The sequence below is a fragment of the Tachyglossus aculeatus genome, chromosome 16, assembly GCF_015852505.1.
Source record: "Tachyglossus aculeatus isolate mTacAcu1 chromosome 16, mTacAcu1.pri, whole genome shotgun sequence".
Taxonomy (NCBI): Eukaryota; Metazoa; Chordata; class Mammalia; order Monotremata; family Tachyglossidae; genus Tachyglossus; species Tachyglossus aculeatus.
This window is the reverse complement of record NC_052081.1, coordinates 29,300,685-29,327,893: the sequence shown is the minus strand read 5'-3', so window position 1 is coordinate 29,327,893 and position 27,209 is coordinate 29,300,685. Positions and strand designations below refer to the sequence as shown.

Here is a 27,209-nt window from a genome sequence, read left to right as displayed (position 1 = left end):
CACTTGGGAACAAAGACCATACAAGAAGGTCAAGCCCTTTGGTAGAAGCAGAGACTTAGGCAAGCTCCTTAAGGAAGTGGACACAAAGGACTGGAAGAGGATAACATCTCATTTCCACAGTCAGGTTTTTTTTTGGTAAAAAAGTAGTCATTCTAGTGATTTCATATGTTCAGAGTTTCTCAAGAAAGGAATACTATACTTTATTTTAGTTGAACTGAGTAGGTATTCCACTGAGTGTACAAGAGCTTCTTTGAAGTTGCATCCAAATATTGGAAGATAAAAAAAAAATCCCCAAGTGCTGCCACGAATAACTGTCTCAAGGTCATCGCTAAACAGTTTGGCTGAAATTTATTTTTAGGATTAAACAATAATAACGATTACAGGGTTGTAAAGGCTGTGGGCACCACTCAACAGATAAGTGCATTTTTTTTGCGGGTGGGAGGGGTGAAATTTGTTAAGCACTTGTTATGGGCCAAGCACTGTACTAAGCACTGGGGTAGATACAATATAATCAGGTCAGACACACTACCTATCCCACATGAGGCTCACAATTTAAGGAGAGGGAGAACAGGTATCTTATTTTTGTACAAGTGAATGCCTGGGATCCCATGTTTAAAGCGCTAATGCCGAACGCATTAACAGCACTGTCATTTTATTACAAGCAAATCATACCTGGGTCTTCTCTGCCCTTGCAGTTGATGGAAGAGACCAAGGGAAGGCCCTGTTCCCACCACTGCCACAAACTTCACTTCTAAACTTACTGTCCCCTCCATTCCTTTCAGGCTTTAAAACTATGTTTAAAGCTGTCAGCAGGGGATGGTTCTCCACCAACCTTAGAGGTAGTAGCATGGTTAGAAGCCATAGAACCTACTGCAAATGACAGTGGATTGGGAGTTGAGACCTGGTTCTAATCTTTGCTCTTCCACTTTCCTGCTGTGTGACCTAGGGTAAGTCACTTAACTTCTCTGGGCCTCGATTCCCTGACAGATTAAATACCTGCCTACACTCACACTCTGACTGAGATCCATGTGTGGCAAGTTACTGTGTCTGATCTGATTATATTGTGTCTAACATCACTTTTTTCAGGACTTTACAGAACAGTAAATATTTAAATACCTCAATTATTGTTTCAAGACCACTAGTGAAACCACAAGCAAGGCCAGGTTCACGGATGAGGCCAACCTCATTGTTCTATTCATAGCTAATTCTCTTCAGCTACTTACACTGAGCTTTATATATTGTGAGGAGGGACTGTGTCTATCAGCTCTATTGTATCATACTCTTACAAGCACTTAGTACAGTGCTCTCAATAAATACCATTGATTGGTTGCTTGATACTGCAGACCCTAACAAAAAAGACATCCAAAAGTACAATCAAAAAGACTGAACTAAGACTCGGCAGTCCATCAGAAATAACCCAGAACCTCAGGATGCTTTTATGTATCTACTTTATGGACCCCAAGGAGACTGAAGGTAAACACTGAAAAGCAGTTTGTGTCTGCTTCCATAAAAGAAGCTGGGTATGAACTTTATTATCTCTTATTTTTGCTTTGGTGTCTAGAGGAGAAATGTGTTTGAAACAAGAAAAAACGATCTCCAATCCCAAAGACATAATAAAAAAACCTTGATTTTGGGCTCAGAGTCAAAACTAAACCTGGAAGTCAGATAAGTCACCCTCTACTTACTTCATCTAAAGAGAGTAGGGTGTAAGGCACTGGGAAAAAGAAAAGCATTCATTGTCTAAAATCATTATGGTGACAGAGGCGAAGATCTATCTGAAAACAAGAGGATTGACTCTGTGACTTCAAGTTTGCTTTCAAACTTCGATTCCACATAATAATCATCTAAATCAGCATGGCACAGTGGCTAGAACATGGGCCTGGGAGTCAGAAGATCATGGGTTCTAATCCCACTCTGCCTTTTTCTGCTGTGTGGCCTTGGGCAAGTAACTTTACTTCTCTGTGCCTCAGTTACCTCATCTGTAAAATGGGGATTGAGACCGTGAGCCCCATGTGGGACAGGGACTGTGCCCTACCCGATCATCTTGGATCCACCCCAGCATTTAATACAGTGCCTGGTGCAAAGTAAGCACTCAATACCACAATTATTATTAGAACACCATGTATTTTACTCTCCCAAGGGCTTAGACTAGAGCTCTGCACACGGTAGTGTCCAATAAATACCACTAAATGATTACTCACCAACATGTGCTAGCCAGTCTTTTGAGGTACAAGTCCAGAGAGGACTACTATTCTGAGATCCTCTCTTCAGAACATTCAGATCACAAAATCATTATCCACAGAATTAATTGAGTGCCTTCCAGAGTTGCCAACTGCTGAGAACAATGCTACATACAAAACATGCAGAAGCCCACCTGGAGATTTTACCCTCACAAGTCTCTTTACCAACAACTAGAGAAGTGATTTAATTCCCCGTTATGCTAGCATGCCTGGAGATTTGAGAAAAACTAATCTTTCAGAGAGGGAGCTTATTGACCAACTTTTTCCTGTCTACTTTGTGGGAGGTAAAGGAAGTGACAAATTCCAAGGAAAATCAGCTTACATTTCACTTGAAAGGACAATATTTTCCAAACTGGAGGTAATTCATTAATTATGTACATGAGGTAAAGGTACAGACCTTGCAGATTCCAGATAAAAGCAAATCAATGAATCATTAAATAGCTCTTACTCTTATACAAGCGATGTTACATTAGAAGGGCAGAAATTAAAGGCTTATGTAATGCAGGAGTGTTAACCCTTTTATTAAATTACTGACTTCTAAAAAAAATACCCAGAATACTTTTGGGTCCAAAGTTTGATAAAGCTTCAATGAAGTTGATATTACCAATGCAATTAATCTGCATTAAACCAATTATAGAAGCCTTTTTCAATCAATCAATGCCAATGCAATTAATCTGTATTAAACCAATTAATAGAAGCATTTTTCAATCAATCAATGGCTTTTTTTGAGTGCGTACTACATGCGGGGCACCGTAGTAAGCGCTTGGGAGTGCACAATACAACAGAATTAGCAGATACCCTCCCTACCCATAACGAGGGGGAGACAGGTATTAATATGAATAATTTATAAAATATAATTTAAAGATATTTACTTAAGTGTTGTAGGGCTGGAGTTGGGGTGAATATCAACTGTCCAAAGACCACAGATCCAAGTACATGGACGGGGTGTCAGGGAAAAGAGGGCTTTAATTGGGGAAGACCTCTTGGGGGAGATGTGACCTTTACTTCATAATCCTTTTAGCTGTATTATATCAATTTAAGTTCTCTACTTTCATTCATTAGAGAAGCAGCATGGCTCAGTGGAAAGAGCACGGGCTTTGGAGTCCGAGGTCATGGGTTCGAATCCTGACTCCACCACATCTGCTGTGTGACTTTGGGCAAGTCACAACTTCTCTGAGCCTCAGTTACCTCATCTGTACAATGGGGATGAAGACTGTGAGCCCCACAGGGGACAACTTGATCACCTTGTATTCCCCCCCCAGTGCTTAGAACAGTGCTCTGTGCATAGTAAACGCTTAACAAATGCCATTTTTTATTCATTCATTAAATCATATTTATTGAGCGCTTATTGTGTGCAGAGCACTGTACTAAGCACTTGGGAAGTTAATACCACATTTTACTTTCCTCAAAGTACTAGGCAAATTCTGCATAATTTTGCTTTGCTTTAAAACAACTATAGGAAAACTGTTCACCAACAGTTTAAATAAAACAAAATCTCTGAGTAGGAGAATATTTTTGAAGAGAATTATATTAAATAACTTTTAAAAGGATAAAAAGAACTACAGATAAATGGATAAATTATCTGACTCAGAGATCAACAGAGCCCTAAAATGGCTCATAATAATGAAAATGCAGTCATCAATGCCAGCAGATAAGCTTTTTCAACTAAACTCCAATTGCAGCTGTCTAACTGTGGAGCAGATACAAAAGTTTTTATTTATTTGGCTCTAAGCCTGCTCACAACTCTCACTACTATAATTCTTATTTTTATTTTCTTTATTACCCCAATCATTTTTCTCTGAAAGCCAAACATAAGTGATTTCCCCACCACACGCACCTATTCCCTGTATAATTCTCCAGGCCCTTACAAGCCTGAATCTACTTCATTCATTCAATCATATTTGAGCGCTTACTGTGTGCAGAGCATTGTACTAAGTGCTTGGGAAGTACAAGTTCGCAACTTGTTGGCAAGTTAAACTTCTGTACAGAGTTTAAGTGAGGCAGAATCAAAAAGAACCTTCAGGCCTACACTCTTCTCTTTTTTGGTGACTGCAAGACAGTGGTAACTTTAGCATCTGAAGACACTTGCACTCTCATGCACAGCGGAGGACTGGTTTTGTTTTTATATTGTTAACACAGAACAGATGGCGACCTAGTTAATCGTGGGCCATCCCTCCCTCTACAGAGATTGCTTTCCCTTAAAAAGGAGCAGTCCCTAATATCTCTGAGGAATGTTTAGAGGCAAAAGAAGGTGCCATCCATTAGAATGAAGGTAACATATCTTTTAAATTTCTATTTAAATAAAAGAAAGTCACAGGAAGGCTACTAGGAAACTGCCAAAATCCTCCCCAATCCCTCTCTTTCTTTTGGTGACATCAGGGTTCTCCTAATTCATTTGGAAGAGGAACCTAGGGTGGCATGTACTTGGAAACTCAACTCAAGGCCACTACTGGTCTTTATGATTCATTATTTCACCTTTAAATTACACTGAATTCTCCAATTTAAGGCCGAGCCCAAGAAGAAAAAAAAACAAAGTCAGGAATTATCTCTTCAGGCTTGCACTCGGGCATATATGTTGCCACTCAAAGACTGTTCTTAAATTGTAGCCATCCTCTGTTATACTGACTTATTAAACATTGCTTCCATACTTTTGTCCGAATCAGACCATTTTTATTTCAACAAATAATAGGGTATTCCATTTGCAGAACAGGGCTTACGCTAGCATTTCAAAACACTTTACAGCCATTAGTAGAAGCCACACACAATTCCTCTGAACCAGAAAACTCTTCTCTTGAGGATTTGAGCTGAAGTAGGAAGGCTTATAATGCTCAAGTTCACCTCAATTATCAGTGTTAGGATTGGGGACTGCCAGGTAATTGACCCCCAGTCAATAATGTCTGTCAAGACAGACATTATCACTCTAGGAATTACCCACATATCCCAGTGAATGGTGTTTTATGTGGAAGCAAAGGTGGGTGCCATCTTGAAGTGCCTTTTACGCATCTCTCTTGAAATAACATAAAAGCCCAAGAACCCACACTGACTTTTTTTCCCTTTTTAAGAGAATCATACTGGTTAGTTTGTGCTCATTAGCTCTAGAAACTTTCTAGACTGTTCTTTAAATCGGTAACCAGAGCTAGACAATCCCAAAGCATTATCTCTACTTCTACCCACCCAGAGACATCATCATCATCATCATGACCTTTGAATCAAGCAAAAACTCCTCACTCTCTGCTTCAAAGCTCTCCATCCCCTTGCCCCCTCCTACCTCACCTCCCTTCTCTCCTTCTACAACCCAGCCCACACACTCCGCTCCTGTGCCGCTAACCGCCTCACTGGGCCTCATTCTCACCTGTCCCACCATCAACCCCTGGCCCACGTTCTACCTCTGGCCTGGAATGCCCTCCATCCACACATCTGCCAAACTAGCTCTCTTCCTCCTTTCAAAGCTCTACTGAGAGCTCACCTCCTCCAGGAGGCCTTCCCAGACTGAGCCCCCCTTTTTCCTCTCCTCCTCCTCCTCCCCATCACCGCCCAGCCCTACCCTCTTTCCCTCCCCACAGCACTTGTGTATACTTGTACATACTTATTACTCTATTTTATTAATGATGTGTATATAGCTATAGTTCTATTTATTCTGATTATATTGACACCTGTTTACTTGTTTTGATGCCTGTCTCCCCATTCTAGACTGTGAGCCCATTGTTGAGTAGGGACCGTCTCTATATATTGCCGATTTGTACTTCCCAAGTGCTTAGTATGGTGCTTTGCACACAGTAAGCGCTCAATAAATACGACTGAATGAATGAATGAATCTTCCTAGTCAGAAGGGATGGAACTCTCCGTTGTAGTCAGGGGATTGCCCTTTGGGAACCAGGGACGTGTGTTTCTGGAAGGCTTTGTGTTCTGACTTTGACACTGAGGTTTCAGTCATGACCACATTTTAGATATGGAAAAATTACCTGAACTTCTGCCCCCAGTAAAATATAAAGCAGCTTCCCCCGAAATAAATCTATTTAGGGAAACAGCGTGTCCAGGCAGAAAATGCTGGGCCCGTGAGTCCGAAGTCCTGGGTTCTAGTCCCAACTCTGCCACTTGCCTGCTGTGTGACCACTGGTGAGTCACTTCACTGCTCTGTGCCTCAGTTTCCACATCTGTAAAATGGGGATCAAATACTCATTCTCCCTCTTATTTAGGTTGAAAGTCTCATGGGGGACAGAGACTGTCTGACCTGATGAACTTCTATTTACCCCAGTGCTTAGGATGGTGTGTGACATGGCAAGTGTTTAAGAAATATCATTAATAATACTACTAATAGTAATAATGACAATTTCCTAGATCCTCAGGAAAAACAAAACTGGGCAAACGGTTGGGATTATTAGAAGCATTTCAATCAAATCACCCCAACAAACACACTAGGATACTTACTGCTTGAACTTGAAACTTCTTTAGGGCTGGTGGACATCGGCTGGGCACAGAGTTGACACAGACAGTCCCTCCCATTGAAGGTAACCCTGTCTCCAGGTGGAAATGGGCGCCTGGAAGCAAATGACAATATAGGCAAGGTTATTCCAATGACTCAATTCTTTAACCCATTATTTCCATTTATGGCTCCAATGAGTGAAAATTAGTATCTTACAGCACTATGAGCCAAAATGTTCGCAATGCCATTCGGGCCAGACCAGCCAGCTGGACAACACCCAAATTCTAAATGCACCTTATTTATGAAAAGGGAGATTGGATGAACTGTGATCCTTATTTCCAAAAAAGGATAAAATATCAGCCCTGAAGCATCTTTTTTGAATGGTACTTGAGAGTTTACTATGCACCAGGCACTGTTATAAGCACTGGGGAGATATAAACTCATCATGTTAGATACAGTCCATGTCCCATATGGGGCTCACAGTCATAATCCCCATTTTACAGATGAAGTAACAGGCACAGAGAAGTAAAATGACTTGCCCAGGGTCACAGAGCAGACAAATGGCAGAGCCAGAACTAGAACCCAGGTCCTTCTGACTCTCAGGTCCACGCTGTATCCATTAGGCCAGGCTGCATCTTCCTAGTACAATGGCAAAATTGATCTCTACTCAATAATTTGGCCCATGTCTCAATGCATCTCCCAACAAGTTTCAAAAAATACTCTTCAAAAGGAAAGATTTCTGAAAGCCATGCATTTCAATTCTAGTCCCATTCCGGAACAGCAGCTGCATAAAGTTTTGCACTTCACTAGACTGCCATCTAGCTCAATGGAAGGAGTATTTTTCAAGACTGCATCCTGGTAGCCTACTGCCCTAAATACTGCTTTTCTGAAGTGCCTAAATCCCAATCATTCAATGAATAAGTCGTATTTATTATGCAACTGTCCCTCAGGTAAACACAGAACAAATACTTGGCACATAGTAAGTGCTTAAATACCATTATTATTATTATTGCTATCTACGAAAGACTGCTTGGGAGAGTAGCTTGGGAAAAGATGAGTGTGAGCTGCAGTATAGTTTGAGTAGGGAGTGGATGGTATGGGGCAATGGAGAATGCCCCATGTTGGCCTCTTGCAAAGAAAATGGATCCCAGGTCAGCCAACGACCTGCTGGTGGGACTTTAGGCAAGACATTTAACATTGTTGTGTTTCCATTTTCCCATCTGTGAAGTAGGAAAACCTCTGCCTCTCCCTACTTTGCTGGGATGGTGTGAGGACAAAGTGAGATAAACAGTGTAAGGCTCATTGACGAAATATAAACAAATTTTCCCCAAATTCAAGGACTTACTATTAACCATGCGAGTTTACAGGACCTGGCCTGATTCAGGAAAAATCCGTGGCTGGAACCAGTGTTAGGACAGTCCTGCTCCCAAGTGCTTAGTACAGTGCTCTGTACACAGTAAGGGCTCAATAAATATCATTGGCTGATTGATAATAATGCCATTTCTAAAGCCTGGAGAAGTCAAATCAAAACAAAACTCCTCTATGGCAATGACTGTGGGCATACTCAGTACCTAACGGCAGTTTTGTGCCCTTACTGCTGAGGGGGTGAGGGTGAAGAAAAGAGAGGATGCTCAGAAAAGAACTTACCCCTCCGCCTCCCCCGCCCCCCCCCCCCCATATAACCAGACCACCACTCTCCCCTCCTTCAAAGAATTATTAAGGTCACATCTCCTCCAAGAGGCCTTTCCCAATTAAGCCCTTTTTTCCGTGGCTCCTTCTCCCTTCTGCATCATTGATGTGTTTGGATCTATGACCTTTGGGCATTTGATATTCACCACACCTGCAATACCACAACACTTAAGTACATATTTTTAAATTATGTATTATATATGGTAGGCAGCATGGCTCAGAGGAAAGACCACGGGCTTGGGAGCCAAAGGTTATGGGTTCTAATCCTGCCTCCGCCACTTGTCAGCTGTGTGACTTTGGGCAAGTCACTTCACTTCTCTGGGCCTCAGTTACCTCATCTGTAAAATGGGGATTAAGACTGTGAGCCCCACATGGGACAACGTGATCACCTTGTATCCCTCTAGCACTTAGAACAGTGCTTGGCACATAGTAAGCACATAACAAATGCCATCATTATTATTATTATTATTATTTATATTAATGCAATTTATATATTACTATATTAATGGAAGCAGCATGGCCCATTGGGAAGAGCTCAGGCCTGGGAGTCAGAAGCTCTGAGTTCTAATCCCTGGTTCACCACTTGTCTGCTATGTGACCTTGGGTAAGTCACTTGATTTCTCTGTGCCTCAGTTACCTCATCTGGAAAATGGGGATTAAAGCTGTGAACCCCATGTAGGACAAAGGCTGTGTCCAACTCGATTAGCTTGTAGCTACCCTGCGCTCAATATGATGTCTGGCATATAGTAAGTGCTTAACACATACAATAAATAATAATAATGATCATATCTTAAGGTATGTTCTCCTGGATCCTAACTTGATCGCGACACTCTGTTTGGAAGCGAGTGGCACTGTGGGAACTGAGTGGGTTCCACTTACTTGCACACGGTGCAGGCGAAGCAGGTGGGGTGGTAGGTCTTCCCCAGAGCGGTCACCACTTCTCCCTCCACAAATTCCCCACAGCCATTGCAGCGTGTGCCGTACATCCGCTGGTAATCCAGAGTGCACAGGTAGTCTCCGTTCTTAATGAAGAAGCCCCCCTGGGCCAGGTCACAGCCGCACACTGTGGGAAGACAGATAATAATAATGATAATAATTATGGTATTTGTTAAGCGCTTACTACGTGCCAGACTCGGTGCTAAGCGCAGGGGTGGTTACAAGCAAATAGGGTTGGACATTGTCCCTGTCCCACAGAGGGCTCACAGTCTTAATTCCCATTTTACAGATGAGTTAACTGGGACACGGAGAAGTCAAGTGACTTGTCCAAGGCCACACAGCAGAAAAGTGGAAGAGCTGAGATTAGAACCCATGACCTTCTGACTCCTAGGCCTGTGCTCTATCCACTAGACCATGAACTCACCACTGCGTTAGCAGGTAATCCATCAATCAATGCTATCTATTAAGCATCTACTCAGTGCAGAGCACTATACTAAGCACTTGGGAGTACAATATAACAGACTTGCATTTAACAAAGTAGTCTGGGAATTGAGGGCTGGAAATGTATACTGAGAGCAAGCTTCTTGGGCATATGCACTCTGGTTGACGTAGGTTCAGGAGATTGGGGTGACTTTAGTCCTCTCTTCTCTCACCAGGTTTAGCAGTATCTCCCTGATGGAAGGATACATTTTCCCAATACGTAACACTTTAAAAAAGCAAATCAAAACGGCTAAGGTTTTGAGGACTCCCTTTTTCCACCCACGTTCAACACATTCTCAGATGGCTCAGAAACATCTAAGCTTTAAGAAACACCTAAAAAATTAGTTGATTACATTATCCCTGAAATACTCTAAGGTATCATTCAGGTAACAAAACTCACAGACTGGCTGCCCAAAATGGTGAACCCCTATACTGCATGACCTAGTGGCAAGAGCACAGAGTCAGAGGTCAATCAATCAATCAATCAATCAATCGTATTTATTGAGCGCTTACTATGTGCAGAGCACTGTACTAAGCGCTTGGGAAGTACAAATTGGCATCACATAGAGACAGTCCCTGCCCAACAGTGGGCTCACAGTCTAAAAGGGGGAGACAGAGAACAGAACCAAACATACCAACAAAATAAAATAAGTAGGATAGAAATGTACAAGTAAAATAAATAAATAAATAAATAAATAGAGTAATAAATATGTACAACCATATATACATATATACAGGTGCTGTGGGGAAGGGAAGGAGGTAAGATGGGGGGATGGAGAGGGGGACGAGGGGGACAGGAAAGAAGGGGCTCAGTCTGGGAAGGCCTCCTGGAGGAGGTGAGCTCTCAGCAGGGCCTTGAAGGGAGGAAGAGAGCTAGCTTGGCGGATGGGCAGAGGGAGGGCGTTCCAGGCCCGGGGGATGACGTGGGCCGGGGGTCGATGGCGGGACAGGCGAGAGCGAGGTACAGTGAGGAGATTAGTGGTGGAGGAGCGGAGGGTGCGGGCTGGGCAGTAGAAGGAGAGAAGGGAGGTGAGGTAGGAGGGGGCGAGGTGATGGACAGCCTTGAAGCCCAGGGTGAGGAGTTTCTGCCTGATGCGCAGATTGATCGGTAGCCATTGGAGGTTTTTGAGGAGGGGAGTAATATGTCCAGAGCGTTTCTGGACAAAGATAATGGTCATGGGTCATGGGATAATGGACAAACCCAAAGGTCATGGGTTCTAATCCCAGCTCCACCACTGATCTGCTGTGTGAATTTAGACAAGCCGCTTAATTTCTCTGGGCCTCAGTTTCCTCATCTGTAAATTGGGGATTGAGATTGTGAGCCTCATGTGGGACAGGGACTGTGTCCAACTTGATTACCTTGTATTTACTCCAGCGCTTAGAACAAGTGCTTGGCACATAGTAAGAGCTTAATACCATTTAAAAAAAACTGGATGGAATCACTAAGGAATAAATAAATGTAAATGGTTTTTAAACTTGGCAGTTTCCCATAAAGTCTATCTATTCTTCCACGTGCACCCTGTGAATGCTAACTAAATTCTCATTATCTTTTACTTCTTCAGATTCATCTCCATTTGAGCAAGATTTAGGAATGAGTGTGAGGGAGAGTTCAAAACTCTAAATAAAACAATAATTGGTAACAAAAATTGCTAAAGCATGATGAAGCAGGAGGAGAAAGATTTGGTGGCAGCAAAGGCAAAAACAAAGTGGGATTTTAATGACAAGGACAGGTCTGCATAAGCAGCTATTGATCCAGTGGTATTTATTGAGCACTTAGTAGGTTGAGTGAGTTTCATGTTGTTGTAAAAACAGTATTCACACTTTATATGCAGACAAATTACTTTCATGGCTATATTAATTAGAGCACATTACCACCTCGCTCCCCCCACCCTGCCCCCCCAAAACACAAATCAAAAAAGTAGAAAAATGCAAAGAATAGAAAGACTTTGCTACAACACAAGAAGTAGGATTTGAGAATCCTGTGTCCACTTTTCAAATCCACCTAAGACTTTGCTGCCTCTATACTTCTTCTCTCTATTAGCCTTCAAAGGAATAACAAAATAACAGAATGGCATTGCTCCAAAAGACCGTGGCAGGAACATAAACTGCATTTTGTACAGTACATTAATCAGAGCTCTGGATCCATTAACATATGGGCAAACATTCTGGTGTTAGTGTGAAATGAAGTTATCTTCCATCTCAATTTGAACTAGTTTGAAAACTCCCTAAATTCCAAATGGTTAATGGTGATGATAATAAAAACAATCAGACTGCAATAACAAGGATTGTTTCCTACCTGATTATATTATATCTACCCCTGTGCTTAGTACAGTGCTTGACCATTAGGTAGGGCACAATCCTTGTCCCACATGGGGTTCACAGTCTAACGGGGAGAGGAAGAACATCCCCATTAACCAGATGAGGAAAATGAGGCATAGAGAGGGTAAGTGACTCACCCAAGGTCACAAAGCAGGCCAGTAGCAGAGCAGGGTTTGGAACCCAGGTCTCCTGACTCCCAGGCTAGTGCTCTTTCCACTAAGTCAAGTTGGATTTCCTGTCAGGATTGGCTCACACCACTGTGATAGAGATCAGGTGTCACCCAAAAGAGGATGGGACAGAGATCACAGCCACCACTGGTCACTTCTTGCTTGTTCCAACCCAAATCCCACTATCTAACAACAAAAAATAGCTTGTCACAACAGGGAATTGCCAGTTCATCACAGGGTGCTCCTTGGAAGGCATAATCTGCTCAAAAAATCTAACTCCTTGGACATGATCCTCATTAGTCCTACACATTTTTTTCTATTTCTTGTGTACTATTTTAAGTCATTACAAAGAATCGTTTATCAAAAAAATCGGGAAAATCTGAACACAGGAGAGGGCAGTGGCATTTGGAATTCATCTGTGCCACTCCAGCTCCACATTCTGACCCTCATCCCCTGCTGCAATTATCTGAGCAATTTTTTCAATGTGAGGCAGATGGATTTTTTATAGTATTTGTTAAATGTTTACTATGTGTCAAACACTGTTCCAAGAACTGGGATAGGTACAAGTTAATTACGTTGGACAAAGTCCCTGTCCTGCATGGGGCTCACAGCCTAAGTAGGAAAGAAAACAGGTATCCCCATTTTACAGGTAAGGAAACTGAGGCATGAAGAAGTTAAATGACTTGCCCAAGGTCACAGTAACTGGCAGACCCTGCATTAGAACTCAGGTCCTTCTGACTCCTGTGCTCTCCCATGTCCGTGCCTCCTCCTCTAAGTCATGCTGCTGCTTCTTGTCCTTTCTTAAACAGTCTTTTCATGAAGAAAGAAAATTTGGAGACCCAGGCAGAGTACACAGCAACTCTACAACCTTCCTGATGGCCTTCTACCCACTTCAATTGTGCTGAGAACTTTTTGCTCTAGCCCCAGAGTGGGAGTGGTCTAGTTTTCAGCAGCAAACCTAGTTAGTCTCTGGGAACCATAAGGAGTAGCCAGCTTTGCGTTTATAAAAGTGGCATCTGGTCATGCAGACTGTATTTCTTACTATATAATAGTCTATTTGAAGGCAATGGGAAGGTATTTGACAACAGACCAGCTTATTTGCATCAAAACAAAAAATTCCTTTTTTTTTTCCAGAAACGGGGAGCTCAATAGATGAAAACAAAGCCAGTGTGCTGACTGAAGTCTAAAGTTTCTTCATTTCAAATAACCTATTCTTTGTCTGTCTTCACTTCAAGTTTCACTTATCAGCATTTCCATGAGGGTTATTCAAGGAAACCTTCAACAGTCAACTACAGGAGAACACTATTTTCAAACACGAATGCAGCACTGCCCTCTTGACTGTAAGCTTGTGGTGGGCAGGGCTCTACCAACTCTGCTGTGTTGAACTCCCCCAAGTCTATAAAGATCAAAATCAGCAGTCATAGTAGTGACTCCTTGAAAAAGCCTCGAATGAAAGACTTATGGCAACACTGATGGGAAGGTCCTCTCCAATTAAGTGGGTATAGTTGAAAAAGAGTCATGCAGCTGACATGCCACTTCATTATGTAAAAATAATAATAATAATAGTAATATTTGTCAAGTGCTAATTATGGGTCAAGAACTGGTCTGGATGCTGGTGTAGGTTCAAATTCATCAGGTTGGACAGAGTCGCTACCCCACATGGGACTCCCAGTCTAAGTAGGAGAGAATAGGTATTGAATCCCCATTTTCCAGATGAGGGAATTGAGGCCTAGAGAAGTTAAGTGACTTGCCAAAGATCACATAGCAGGCAAGTGGTAGAAGCTGGCATTAGAACCAAGATCCTCTGACTCCCAGCACGGTGCTCTTCCCACAAAAAGAGAGTTCTTTGATGCACTGTGGTGTGTTTTTGGGCTTGCCTTTTGGTATCCCAATCTTCCTGAAACATCATCATCATCATCATCAATCGTATTTATTGAGCGCTTATTGTGTGCAGAGCACTGTACTAAGCGCTTGGGAAGTACAAGTACAAGTACAAACCTCTGATCAAAGAGAACATCCCCTCCCCTGATTGCTACATGCCAAGCTGGACTGTTTGTCTCTGAACAGCTCAACTGTTCTGAGGCAACATTTAAGACTGGACTTCATTATGCTTTCAGACAGTATCTCTAGCTCTCCAAGCTTGCATATATCCTTTCAGAACACCATACAGTAGTTACTGGGGTAATGTATTACCATTCATTCTTCTCCCATGCCCTGCCCAGAGTCCAGGTTTGCCGGTGGAACAAAAATAATAAGCACTGAGAAACAACAAAATTAAATAATAAATTGTTGGATAAAATAAGGGACTAAGGTTTCCCAAACCTTGTTTTGCCTCCTGAAAAATAGATTAAAGCTCAAATCATGCTTCTTTAAAAATCAGTTTACATTAAATTGAGACCAAGCCAAGGAGAAAATGGAGAATGAATGAGGAGAAAGAAAGCCATGTTGAATGTTTCCATAGTCTAGTGCTATGTCTTCAACTGGGAATGCATGCAGTCCAAAGCTGCGGTTTGCCAAACCTCCTCGGGCTTGTAATTTAGTCTGAGCTTTTCAGATTTCATTGCTGGCGGTCAAGTACTTAGGCACCCTACCAGCAAGCCACTTGCACTTCACTCATTCCCCAGGAATCACACAAGAAAAGCTACGTATTATTGGAAAAATACTCCCATCCTAGTTGAAGCTGAAGCAGAAAGCAACTCTCCAGCATGAGGTCATTTTAAACCATACTTCAATCTCTCAATGTTATTCACTGAGTGCTTACTCTGTGTAAAGCAAATCAATGAATGGTATTTATTAAGCACATACTGTGTGCAGAACACCATACTACGCTCATGGGAGAGTACATTAAGTAGTCATGATCCTTGTCTTAAGAGTGCCTACAGTCGAGTGTGGGAGACAGATAGTAAAATAAATTGCAGGTAGGGAAGCTACCAAGCGTAAGGATATGTAATTGAGGGCTGTGGGGATTTGTGGGGAGTTCTTAAGTGCTTAAGAGGCAGGACTAATTGCATGGTGGCGGGTCAGCAGGGAGGGAAAATAGGATGGTGGAATGAGAGCTTACTCAGGGAAGGCTTCTTGGAGGAGGTAAGATTTTAGTAGGTCTTTGATGATGGAAAGAGTGGTGGTCTGTCAGATACATTGAGGGAGGGAGTTCCAGGATGGAGGGAAGGAGCAAGGGACATAGAGGTGAGAGCGGGTGACAGTAGGTTGGTTTTAGAGGAGTGAAGTGTGCAGGCCAGGTTGCAGTGGAAGAGGAACAAGGACAAGGGGGAGAGGGCTGACTGACTGCCTGGAATCCAATGGTGAGAAGTTTCTGCTTGATGTGGAAATGGATGGGCAACCATTTGAGGAGTGGGGAGATGTCCCCAGAATGATTTTTTAGCAAAATGATCTGGGAAGCAGAGGGAAGTACATAGTATAGAGAGGAGAGGATGGAGGTAGGGAAGTCAGCGAGGAGGCTGACACAGTTGTTAAGATGTGATATGACAATTATCACATAATATCACAATGCCCTGCCATTCTGATCCCTACCTCTGAAGCATTTCCAATATAAAGGGAAAGCCAAAAGACATAAATGAATGTGGAAATAGTACAGGTGAATAAAACCAATAACAAATGCATGAACACACAAAGGCATAGGAGCACTGAGGTAGTGAGAGGCTTGGCAGTGATCTTAGGCAGTGGGGAATCAATCAGGAAATGCCTGCTGGAGGAGGCAGTCACTGAGAAAGCTTTGATGAAGAGTTCAGATATTGTTGGGCAAAACTGAGGGGAAAGAACATTCCAGACAGGGGGAAATATGAGTACTGGGCTGGAGACTGGGAAGTTGAGAGAGAGAGAGAGAGAGAGAGAGAGAGACAGACAGACAGACAGACAGACAGACAGACAGACAGACAGACAAACAGGAAGAAAGGGGCAGAAGGGAAGAATCGATCAATGACATTTATGGAGTGCTTACTGGGTACAGAGCACTGTACTAAGTACTTGGGAAAGTACAATATAACAGAGTTGATGGACACATTCAATCCCTGCCCACAGGGAGTTTCAATCTAGAGGAAAAGAGAGAGGTTAAAAGAGGGGGAAAAGAGAGAAGTTAAGAAATTTGTTTAGAAGAAGTAAGGAGTATGAGCTGCTGGAGTGGGTGGTGGTAAAGGTGATGGAGACTTCTGAGGCTAAATGTCAAGAGTTTCTGTCTGCAAGAAGCAATGGGAGACAATCGTGATTTTAGAAACCTGACTCTTGCAGCTGTGGCTGAGATAGGCTGAAGAAGGCAGGGGATGGTCTTTGAAAATTTCTTCCAAGCCCATAACTGCATGTAAAAACCACATGGATTATTAAATGGGCAAATGGTCTGATTCCAACCCCCTGAATGGAGACACCAATCTGTCATGCACTCACCAAGAAATAGACTCCCATCCCTCCATGGGTAGCTATTTAGCTGAGAGCAAGAGAACATCTCCTCCACTGCTCCCTCAACATGCCAGAGCTTAGGGACTCATGACTCTCTCAGTGGAGAAGCAGTGTTGCCTAGTGGATAGAGCATGGGACTGGGAGTCAGAAGGACCTGGGTTCTTATCACAGCTCTGCCACTGGTCTGCTGTGTGACCTTAGGCAAATCATTTAACTTCTCTGTGCCTCAGTTCCCTCATCTGTAAAATGGGGATTCATACTGTGAGCCCTATATGGGACAAGGACTGTGTCCAACCTGATTAAATTGTACCTACCTCAGCGCTTAGAACAGTGCTTGACACATAGTAAGCGCTTAACAATACCATTAATATTATTACTATTACATCAAGAAAATAAACCGGCCCACAGACAGGTAGCTCAGCCTCCAGTGGAGAATCCCAGCATGGGATGAGAACTGCTCTAGACACACAGGGATTTTGCTGTCTAGTCCTCTAAACTGTTAGCCTGTCGTGGGCAGGGAATATGTCTACCAACTCTGTTACATCACACTCTCCCAAATGCTTAGTTCAGTGCTCTGCATACAAATAGCACTCAAATACCACTGACTGTTGGGTTTGCTGCTGAGGGCACTCCATTGCCTTTGGGGAACTGCTGTAACAACTAACTGATATTATCTGTAATTTATTTGTATTGATGCCTGTCTGCCCACTTCTAGACTGCAAGCTTGTTGTGGGCAAGGAATGTGTCTGTTTATTGTTGCATTGTACTTTCCCAAGTGCTTAGTACAGTGCTCTGCACCCAGTAAGTGATCAATAAATGTGACTGATTTGAATGAATGAATATTCTTAGGAAGGGGCCATTTGTGGAGAAAATGAAGGCAAGAGGCTGTTAAATGAAACACCCTGCTAGAACAAGACATTAGGAAAAACAGGTGGGGAAACAGAGGGAAAGTTCCATCCTTCCATAACCCCTTAAATTTGTGCCATATCCTCTGGAGCCAGCACATCAAGTCAGCTCTTCTATCTTCTACTTTTCTGAATTCCAGTAAGTAAATCAGCTGTTATATACCATGATTTCTTCACTTGTGTGAAACTGTTGTCTACATGTCTCCCCTGTTGGATTGTAAGCTTACTGGGCACAGACCACTCTGAGAAATCTCCAAATAAATAAAACAACCCACAGCCCCAGTATTCTATCCTAGTTTGTGCTAACTAGCCAGAACCTGCCAAACAGGAAATCTCACAGCATCCAATGTGCAGAATTTTCCATTCCTAGTTTGTGCTAACTAGCCAGAACCTGCCAAACAGGAAATCTCACAGCATCCACCGGGCAGAATTTTCCATTAAGTGATCATTTATGGTCAAGGTAGACCCATCCGATCGTATTTACTGAGCTCTTACTGTGTGCAAAGCACCATACAAAGCGCTTGGGAGAGTGCACTATAACAACAGACACATTCCTGCCCACAACGAGCTCACAGTCTAGAGAGGGGGACACAGTCGTTGCCCAGAACCCCATTTTAAAGAGAGGTAAGTGTAGCAGCTGGCCATTTCTCTAGCAGCTGAAAAACACATAAAAAGCCCTACAAAATAGATACAAAATAAGCAGGTACCACATAGTACTTGTCCCACATAGGACCCAGAATATCCAAACTGCAGGCAGAGATACAGGAACCCAGACGGAGTTTCTGATATTTCCTCATCACCTAATCAACTTAAAATGCCTGCTGATCTCCTCTAGCTAGCACTACAGATTTCTTCCACCTTGAGCAGTTACTTTAAATCTTCTGCTGTTGTTTTTAATCACTTCAGCCATGTCCTCTGTTTCCCATTCTATATGTCCCTCCTTGGACCTATAAAGTTCTCTCAACTCACAGGTCAAAGATCATTTTCAAAATGTTCATTTTACCAGTTTCATTGGTGATGCAATTGGGTTGTTTGTGTTTCCTTATCCTTAGCTTTAAAAAATAAATACACATTTTCATAGCAGATACAAAAAAAACCTGTGTGAGGTGTCCTCTTCATTGTCTATCAACAGTGAAAGTGGGAGAACTTTATTAATGACCTATTCTTCTCCTTTATTATCTCACTAACTCTAGCTTTCAGCCCATTTCTAACTCAATTAGATTCTCCAGCATCTCTCTCTACTAGGAAGCCAAAACTCACTTCTTTGGATAAGGGCCTCTGTTCTCAAGTTTTCTGGTTCTTTATCACTTGTCTGGTTGAGACCCAAAATAGAACTGATCCAGCCTGCTCAATCAGCCCCGGGAAAAGAGAAAGAGAGAGAGAGTTCATGTCTAAAATAGAATGAAATTATAAGAAGCGACATTTCTGGAGAGGGCTGTAGGGTAATAGCCTTTGGAAAAACTCTCTTATCAATGATGTCAGCCAGCCAGACATCTAGGGCTTAAGGACAGTTACCTCTTTTACTGATCCCCTCTCTATTCCAGATGATTAAAAATATCTACCAACCACTTCCCCCACTCCCTTCTGCATCACTTATGCACTATGATTTGCACCCTTCCTCAGCCCATCACTTAAGTACATATCCATAATTTAATTATTTATATTAATGTCTGTCACCCCCTCTAGACCGCAGGCTCGCTGTGCACAGGGAACATGACCATCAACTCTGTAAATGTTGTACTCTCTCAAGTGCTTAGGACAGTGCTCTGCACACAATACATGCTCAAAAAATACAACTGACTGATTTAAAATCATATGGCAGCCAGTAGACTATGAACGTGGTTCTACAAATAGTCACTAAGAATGCTGAAGATGAAATACGATGTGTTGACAGTACTAACTGCATTAAAGGATTTGTATCCAAATGCCATATAGGAAAGGCAGATATTTATAATTTGCCCCCCCCCACAACTATTAAACTCGGCCATGAAACATGCATTAACTGGAAAACAGTTGACAAATTGATGCATGCATCATGCAAATTAGCATGTTATTACATCACAAATGAAGTTAAAAAATTATGGTCCAAGGAACGAGTTTCATAATCAACACATAGCATTAACAAGCTCCTTTAAGCCAACAGAGCATTCGGAGCAATTAACCAGAATAATAAAGCAAATATTGTGTGTTTGGTTCAGAAAACCATGAGAGGTTCCAATTTCTGCTCTGCGTCCTCACAGTATAGGGTTGCAATAAGGGTTAAGGCAGAAGCTTCTTGATTTTTCACTTCATTATTCATTTGGCAAAGTTCTGAAAATGAATCTGGGCTGTTGGGTACATTTTCCCAACTGTACAGGAAAACAATTCAATTCCAAGTTGTCAGTATCCACAGAACTGCAAATATAACGTTTTTTTGTCCATTCACAAACACATTCCTGATTATGATGAAAAGGGCCAGATTTTGGGGGGGTTTGGGGGGGCAGGCTGAGGGGCTTTGGTTTTCCTTATCTTGCTATGTGCTTTGCTCCCAGGACTCCTTTCAGTGTCAGTGCTTGGAGTGAGTTCCAAAAAGCGACCATCTTGATACATAACTATCCATGCCAAAGTTATGGACACATTCTGATGACCATAAATATGACACCTAAAATATTTTTTTCCCTCATTGGAGGAAACTTGCATTGGCTTTATAATTTGTTTCAAATGTTTGAAAGCACTGTGTGTATGTCTACTGACTGTCACACTGTACTCTCCAAAGTGCTTAGTTCAGTGCTCTGCACACAGTAAGTGTTCAATATGATTAATTGATTTCCATGGGCTTTTTTTGAATTTCATCTTTCTTGTACTCCTCACCCCTCCACCATCCACCACAAATTATGCACAATACCCTCCTGTTACAAAACCATTTTTAGGCACATCTCAAGGAACCAATGGAAAGATTACTGAAGTGTGAACCAACTCAATATTCAGCTAAAATATAACTGAAATTGGGAAACCCTTTTCTCTCTGGTTGCACAAGAAGTTGTAACTGTACTATTTCTATTTTCCCATCATCATAGCCCAGGCCCGAGGGAAGGCTCTTATCAATTATCAAATTTATTCTGGAGTCAGATAATGGAGGGTCACTACATCAAAGAAGTGCATTGTTTCATGGTATTTGTAAAGCACTTACTATGTGCCAGGCACTTTACTAAGCACTGGGGTAAATAATAATAATAATCATAGCATTTATTAAGCACTTATTGTGTGCAGATAATAATAATAATGGCATTTATTAAGAAATTACTATGTGCAAAGCACTGTTCTAAGCACTGGAAAGCACTCTTCTAAGTTCTGGGGAGTTTACAAGGTGAACAGGTTATCCCACGTGGGGCTCACAGTCTTCATCCCCATTTTACAGATGAGGTAACCGAGGCCCAGAGAAGTTAAGTGATTTGCCCAAAGTCACACAGCTGACAAGTGGTGGAGTCAGGATTTGGACCCATGACCTCTGACTCCAAAGCCCGGGCTCTTTCCACTGAACCACACTGCTTCTCTAGATAGAGGCTAATGAGTTTGGACAACAGTCCATGTCCCACGTGGGGCTTACAGTCTTGATCTCCATTTTACAGGTGAGATCAGGGGCACAGAGAAGTTCAGTGACTTGCCCAAGGTCACACAGCAGACAAGTGGTAGAGCCGAAATTAGAACCCAAGTCCTTCCAACTCCCAGGGCCATGCTTCTGCTCTATTTATAGTAGGAAGCTGGGACTAAATGCAAAGTATTACGGGTAATGGGGGCTGAGATGAGAGGAAACACAGAGTGAGGGCTACTTCTCCTTCCCAGAAAGAGCAAACAAAGTGCAGAGGAGCTATCTTTTCTGTGATTCAGGACTGCCATCCCCAGTGACTTCTCCCTGTGAGGCTATTACAAGGTATCCATGCCCTGGCTGCAGGGCACTCACAGCCCACCAATAATCCAGGGCCAGCACACTGAGGAACACAACACAGATCAAGCCCCACTGAGGTGAAGCCCTACACTCTCTGCAATAGGGCCCGCAGGCTCAACGGAGGCTGGAGCCGCCTCTGGGGTCACACCGGGTTGTGGCCATATCTCAAGTCAGGAATCCGGTACCTTTGCAGGTGAAGCACTTGATGTGGAAATGCCTGGTCTGGACACGCAGCACTTCTCCCTTGCACGGCTCCCCACACTTGTGGCAGTGGATGGCGGGCTTCTCGGGGGTGTGGTGAGGATCCTGAGGGTGGGCCACTGCCATAAAAACACAACAGGAGGACACATGAGGAAAGGACCGGCAACAGAATCCCTAAGTATCGCTTTCTTGATGACCGACCAATGCCCATTCCAGTACATACTGTTTTGGTTCATTTTGGAAGTAAATTAATGGGTTTTTTTTAAATCATCAGCTACTCCTGGTGTGGAAGCCCACACTCTGTCTGGTTCACCAGCTCCCCAGTCAAGCTTGGTCTGAGGAGTTCAATCCCACTCACCACATTTCCTGTCACCTCTGACTCCAAGGAGTAGAGACAGAAATCTGACCCAGCTAGTTCTCACAAGAAAGCAGGGGTGAAGGAAAGGCAGGGGGCTTATATTTTTGGAGCCTAAACTTTGTCTTTTGCTTTGTTTTCATAATTATATTATTTCATATTTCCTGTTGTGCTTGTCACCAAATCCTTCCCCACCTTATTCTTAGATTGAGAGACACTTGGAGTGTTTAGTACAGTGCTCTTCACCCAGTAGGTGTTTAATGATACTATTACCGCTATTCTGCTTCAAATCTATTACATTAAAAGGCCCCAGGGGGCAGGTGTTTTCCTCCTTTGTGTAAAATCTCACGAAGCCCAAGTTTCTTCTCTGAATAAATTGGATGCTTGGTAAATATCGTGGACTGTGCCCTGTTTAAGTGGTTCACTTTGGACTCAGAGAAATTTAACCTTTCTGTGCTTCAAAAACTCTTTTCCAGAATGGAGAGAAATATTCTGTCTACCTAATTCATTCTTCCAGATTTGGTGAGGCTCAAGGAATCTTTCACTCATTTGAGTAAAATGAAATACAATTTAATTAGCTACAAGTATATGAAATGAGGCCAGTGAATCTAAAACTCAGTGATTTTTTTGTTATACTTTATTTGTTACATATCATTAATACAGGCACTGTACCAAATCACTGGGGTAGTTACAAGCTACTCAGGTTGGACACAGTACATGTCCCACATTGGGCTCACAGTCTTAATTCTCATTTTCCAGATAAGGTAACTGAGGCACAGAGAAGTTAAGTGACTTGCCCAAGGTTATACAGCAGACAAGTGATGGATCCAGGCTTAGAGTTCAGGTTCCTTCTAACTCCTAGACCCATGCTCTATCCATTAAGCAACGCTGTTTTTCAATTGATACTAGGCAATTCAAGTAGAAGCCAAAATAAAAATAACTTGGACTACCGCTAAAATTCAATAAAAGAAAATACCTTTCAGCATGGAATGTCACATTCCTTTGTGATTAGAATCACTCACCCTGCTTTTTTTTTCAGACCAGTTACGTTCATACTTCACCTGTAAAGTATTTCAAAAAGACTGACCTACTGCCCTATTATCAACAGCTACATTTCTAGAAACAAGGTCCCTCTCATAGACATTTTGGCTAAGATCTGTTGTAATATCAGTTCAAACACTTGAGAGCACCTACTATATCTGAGGTCCATAAATCACTCTATAAGGACATGAACTTGGTGATTTAATTGGAGTTTCCATATCTCATTCCTGTGATCTTTCCTGGAAACGGCATTTACCATAATAAGTAGTATTATCTAAAGTAATTAAGTAGTACATAATGAGTAGTTCCCAAACAACTACTGACTTCGGTGATATTCTAAAGTCAAAGGAAGCCGTCTCCAGGGCACCGTTTTAATGGGAAAAAAAATCATACCACCTGCCTAATTAAAATCCCTAGTGGGGATGGAGAACAATGGAATGTTTCTCATTTTTTTGTTTTTATGCCAGTTCATCATCTTCAGTAACATTTACTGAGTGCCAATTCATGCTTGCTTAGAGTCAGAAATCATTTATGAACTCTTTCACTAAACGACATCTCCCCCACATCCTGCCTCTGTACTACAATGCCCTCCCGCTTCATATTTGACAGATTATCACTCTCTCCACCTTCAAAGCCTTACTGAAAGCATATCTCCTCCAAGAGGCCTTCCCTGACTTGGCCCTCATTTCCTCTTCTCCCACTCCCTTCTGTATCACCCTTATACTTGGATTTGCACCCTTTATTCACCCCTCCCTCAGCCCTACAGCACTTAGGTACATATGCATAATTTATTTGTTTATATTAAGGTCTGTCTCCCCTCTAAACCTTAAGCTCTTTGTGAGCAGGGATTGTGTCTACCAACTCTGCTACAGTGCTCTGCACACAGCAATTATTTAATAAATGATTGATTGATTTCAAGCTATAATTTCCAGTGCCAAACAATCAAATTTCTGCAGCTATAACTGCATGCTAAATGGTATTTATTTAGTACACTTACTGCATGCAGAGCACTGTACTAAATGCTTAGGGGAGTACAATATCACAGAATTAGTAGACAGGTTCCCTATCCACAGTGAGCTTTTGGTCTACTGGCACAACAGAGAATTGCCATGCAAAAACAGTGCTACCTCAAGAAATGCAACTACCAGACATGTTACTAAGTGCATGAGGAAGCATTCTGAATGGCCAAACATACATTCAATAAGCACTTTATAGTTTATGATTCATTGCAAATGAGTGACTATTATGGTCTGTGTCATGCTAGATAGCCTGCTCTAGTTGATTGAAAGAGTCTGAATGCTTGAGAGATACATTTATATATCAGATTTAAGGTTACCACAAAAAGTTGCTAAGTTAGTACATAACACACACCTGCTGCTGTGAAATTCATAAGGAAAATACCAGCTGCTCTAATAGACAGAAGGGAATAAGTTGTTCTTTAAACACCCTTAGGATTGGAAGCTATTCTAGGCTGCAGTGCTTCTAAGGATAACGAACAGCACCTTTGAAGCTAAAGAAGATAATGAAAGGAGATCCCACAGGTCACAGGAAGCCCAAAAGGATGGGTCTCTCACCCCTGAGACTATAGAGAAATTGAATCTGAAAATAAATTTCTACATCCCAACCACAGTTGCATATGCAACTGTTCAACCATAAAGATGACAGCCTACCTGGTTACTAGTACTAGGTCTGCTTCAAGTTAGTCCTTTGAACCACTGCCACTAGTTTGGGGGTCACCACTCCCCAGTGGCTTGTTAAAAATATTTCCTCTGCTCCTATCACCCAATTCACAACTGTGCTATATGTAAAAGGACATCAAAGAGCAGTCTGAACAAGAACATGAGACTTTCCAATCAATCGTATTTATTGAGAGCTTATTGTGCGCAGAGCACTGTACTAAGTGCTTTGGAGAGAACAATATAACAGAGTTGGTAGACCTGTTCCCTGCCCATAAGGAGCTTGCTGGCCAGAGGAGGCAGACAGACATTAATATAAATCACAGATATGAAATTTCCATATTGGGTAGGATCCATGATTCTTTAGCCCAGAATTCCATCTCTGAAACAGGTATTCAAAGATGCTGGAAGAAATTATGTAAAGTTGCCCTCTCAACTCTGAACTCCCTTGCCCCGGCCCCCTCCCTCTTGCTTTAAACTGGAGCAAAACTAATACTATAGCTATGGAAGAAGAAAGGTAAATGTAAGACCAATACAACAAAATGACAGAAGACATTTTACTGCCATGGCATTCAGCAGTTTTGCTCTCCAGAGACAGATACCCTGTCATTTGTTTTCCAAACTGAAACTTCTTGTTCACTGGCTTCCATGACATGATTTTCTCTGAAAGTTTCAATCTGGTAATGAGGATTATCAAAAGACAGAGGACAGAGATGCCTGGGTAAAGCCACTCCAAAAAGACAGAAGATGCTAATGGAATTTTCTGGCTTCTCTTTCAGAAAGAAAAACTCACCCCACTGAGAACATTTTGTCCCCATAATGACTGTACATTTTAATCCTCCTCAAAGTGACCTCACACTCTGTTTCTTCCTATTTCCTCTCTTCCTCCACAGTCAATTGAAAGAAGCAGGCAGACTGGATAAAATGAGCTCCTAAATATAACAATGGCCTAAGTGAGGTGAGCAGACTCCGTTTGTTTGAACAAACGAACAAAAAATTCAGTCAATTTCTCAAGGCCATGTTCCTAAAAACAGAGACAGAGATATAAATACCCAATTTTCAAATAGAAAAGATAGTTTTTCCTCTGCCTAAATGACACATTCACCCTGTTATTTTTAAGTAAGATATGCCACACCTGCCTTGGGCACAGGAGTGAATCTTATAAAAGGAGTCACATAAGGTATGCATATCCCTCCTTCCTCTCAAAGAGCTCCTTCTTAGTCACAACTTAATTTGGAAGTTTCAGGTGTTATTGGAAGACCAACATTTCAGCAATGAGAAATGCTCCTCCTGAAACTTAACTATCCGTGGAGGTCACTCAGGGGCCTGCATTTGATCCTGTACAATACCATTTGGAGTGGAAGAAAGTACACCAAATGGGATGCTGACCAAAGTTTAAGCTCCACTGGCAGAACTCCATGTTTTTGCTGAAAGCCAGAGAACAATCAGCATCTCTAGTGCAGGTCAGGGAGGGAGGACTGCAGGAAAGCATTCTTGATGAGGTAAGCGAAGAGAGGTCAGAGAAAATGCACTAAAACAACGGGATTTGGGTGCTCCTTATTAGCACTGAAAATACCATCGGGACCTAACAGGACCAATACGGGGCTATAGCACTGTTCTAAGTGTTGTGGAGTGTACAAGACCAAAAGAAGAGACATAGTCCCAGCCTTCCAAGGGTTCATAACCCACTACCCGGTGCCCAGCTGCAAAGATTCTAGCTTGGAGGCAGCCCTTGCTAGGATGGGAAGAAATAAAAAAAGAGCACTGGCTTGCACTGACACTTGGAAGATGAGAGATGGGATGGGAGAAGATGGGAGTCACTTTGAGAACATACTTCATTTTTTCCAAAGGTTCTGAGATTAAAGTGACGTTCAGCCAAGGAGGCCAAATTAGCCCCAAACAAAACGATGTAAGAAATAAACTATTCTTTTCTCTGAACAGTGGCATCCACCTCTGTTTATGCTTGCTAACCTTGCAACACAGAGGTGCCACCAAGAGAGAAACCAAGGGCAATATCATAAAGTGCAGGGAGTCACCAGTCACTGGATCATCCCATGCAAACAATTTGTTTCCCGAATTCAGCTGTGTCCAGACCCTTCACCATCAGCACCACCAAGCCATCAATTGCTGCAAGCCATCCAAATAAGAACACCTTCTTGAGTGCACTTTGGGGCATACAAATGATCCAAAGCTGACCAGACAGCTTCATGCCTCATCACTCTGGTTAACGCACCCATTCGAAGAATCCAAGTTCATCATCTCACTGTCATAAAGCAGACAGGCCTGGGGATGTTTCGGTATGAACATGGGCTCCAGAGTCAAATACATGGAGGCTAAAGGAGCTTCTGGACAAGGAGCCTGGGGAGGGGACAGTCAGTCCAATTATGATTTAATTAATCACAGGGAGTTGATGTGCTATTGCAGGTGTTTAGGACAACCCGA

The 27,209-nt window shown here is 42.3% G+C and overlaps 1 protein-coding gene across 19 annotated transcripts in view; it reads right to left on the bottom strand.

Moving 5' to 3' along the window:
* The window catches only part of ABLIM1 (actin binding LIM protein 1), a 268,653-nt gene that overhangs the window by 111,601 nt on the left and 129,843 nt on the right, over positions 1-27,209 (bottom strand). For all 19 annotated transcript variants that reach the window (XM_038758707.1, XM_038758704.1, XM_038758705.1 and 16 more), the window contains exons 2-4: positions 21,680-21,814; positions 9,232-9,415; positions 6,669-6,778 (exon numbers count right to left, since the gene is read on the bottom strand). In XM_038758707.1, the coding sequence (XP_038614635.1) occupies positions 6,669-6,778; positions 9,232-9,415; positions 21,680-21,814 (429 nt within the window). The remainder of the gene's footprint in view (positions 1-6,668; positions 6,779-9,231; positions 9,416-21,679; positions 21,815-27,209) is intronic.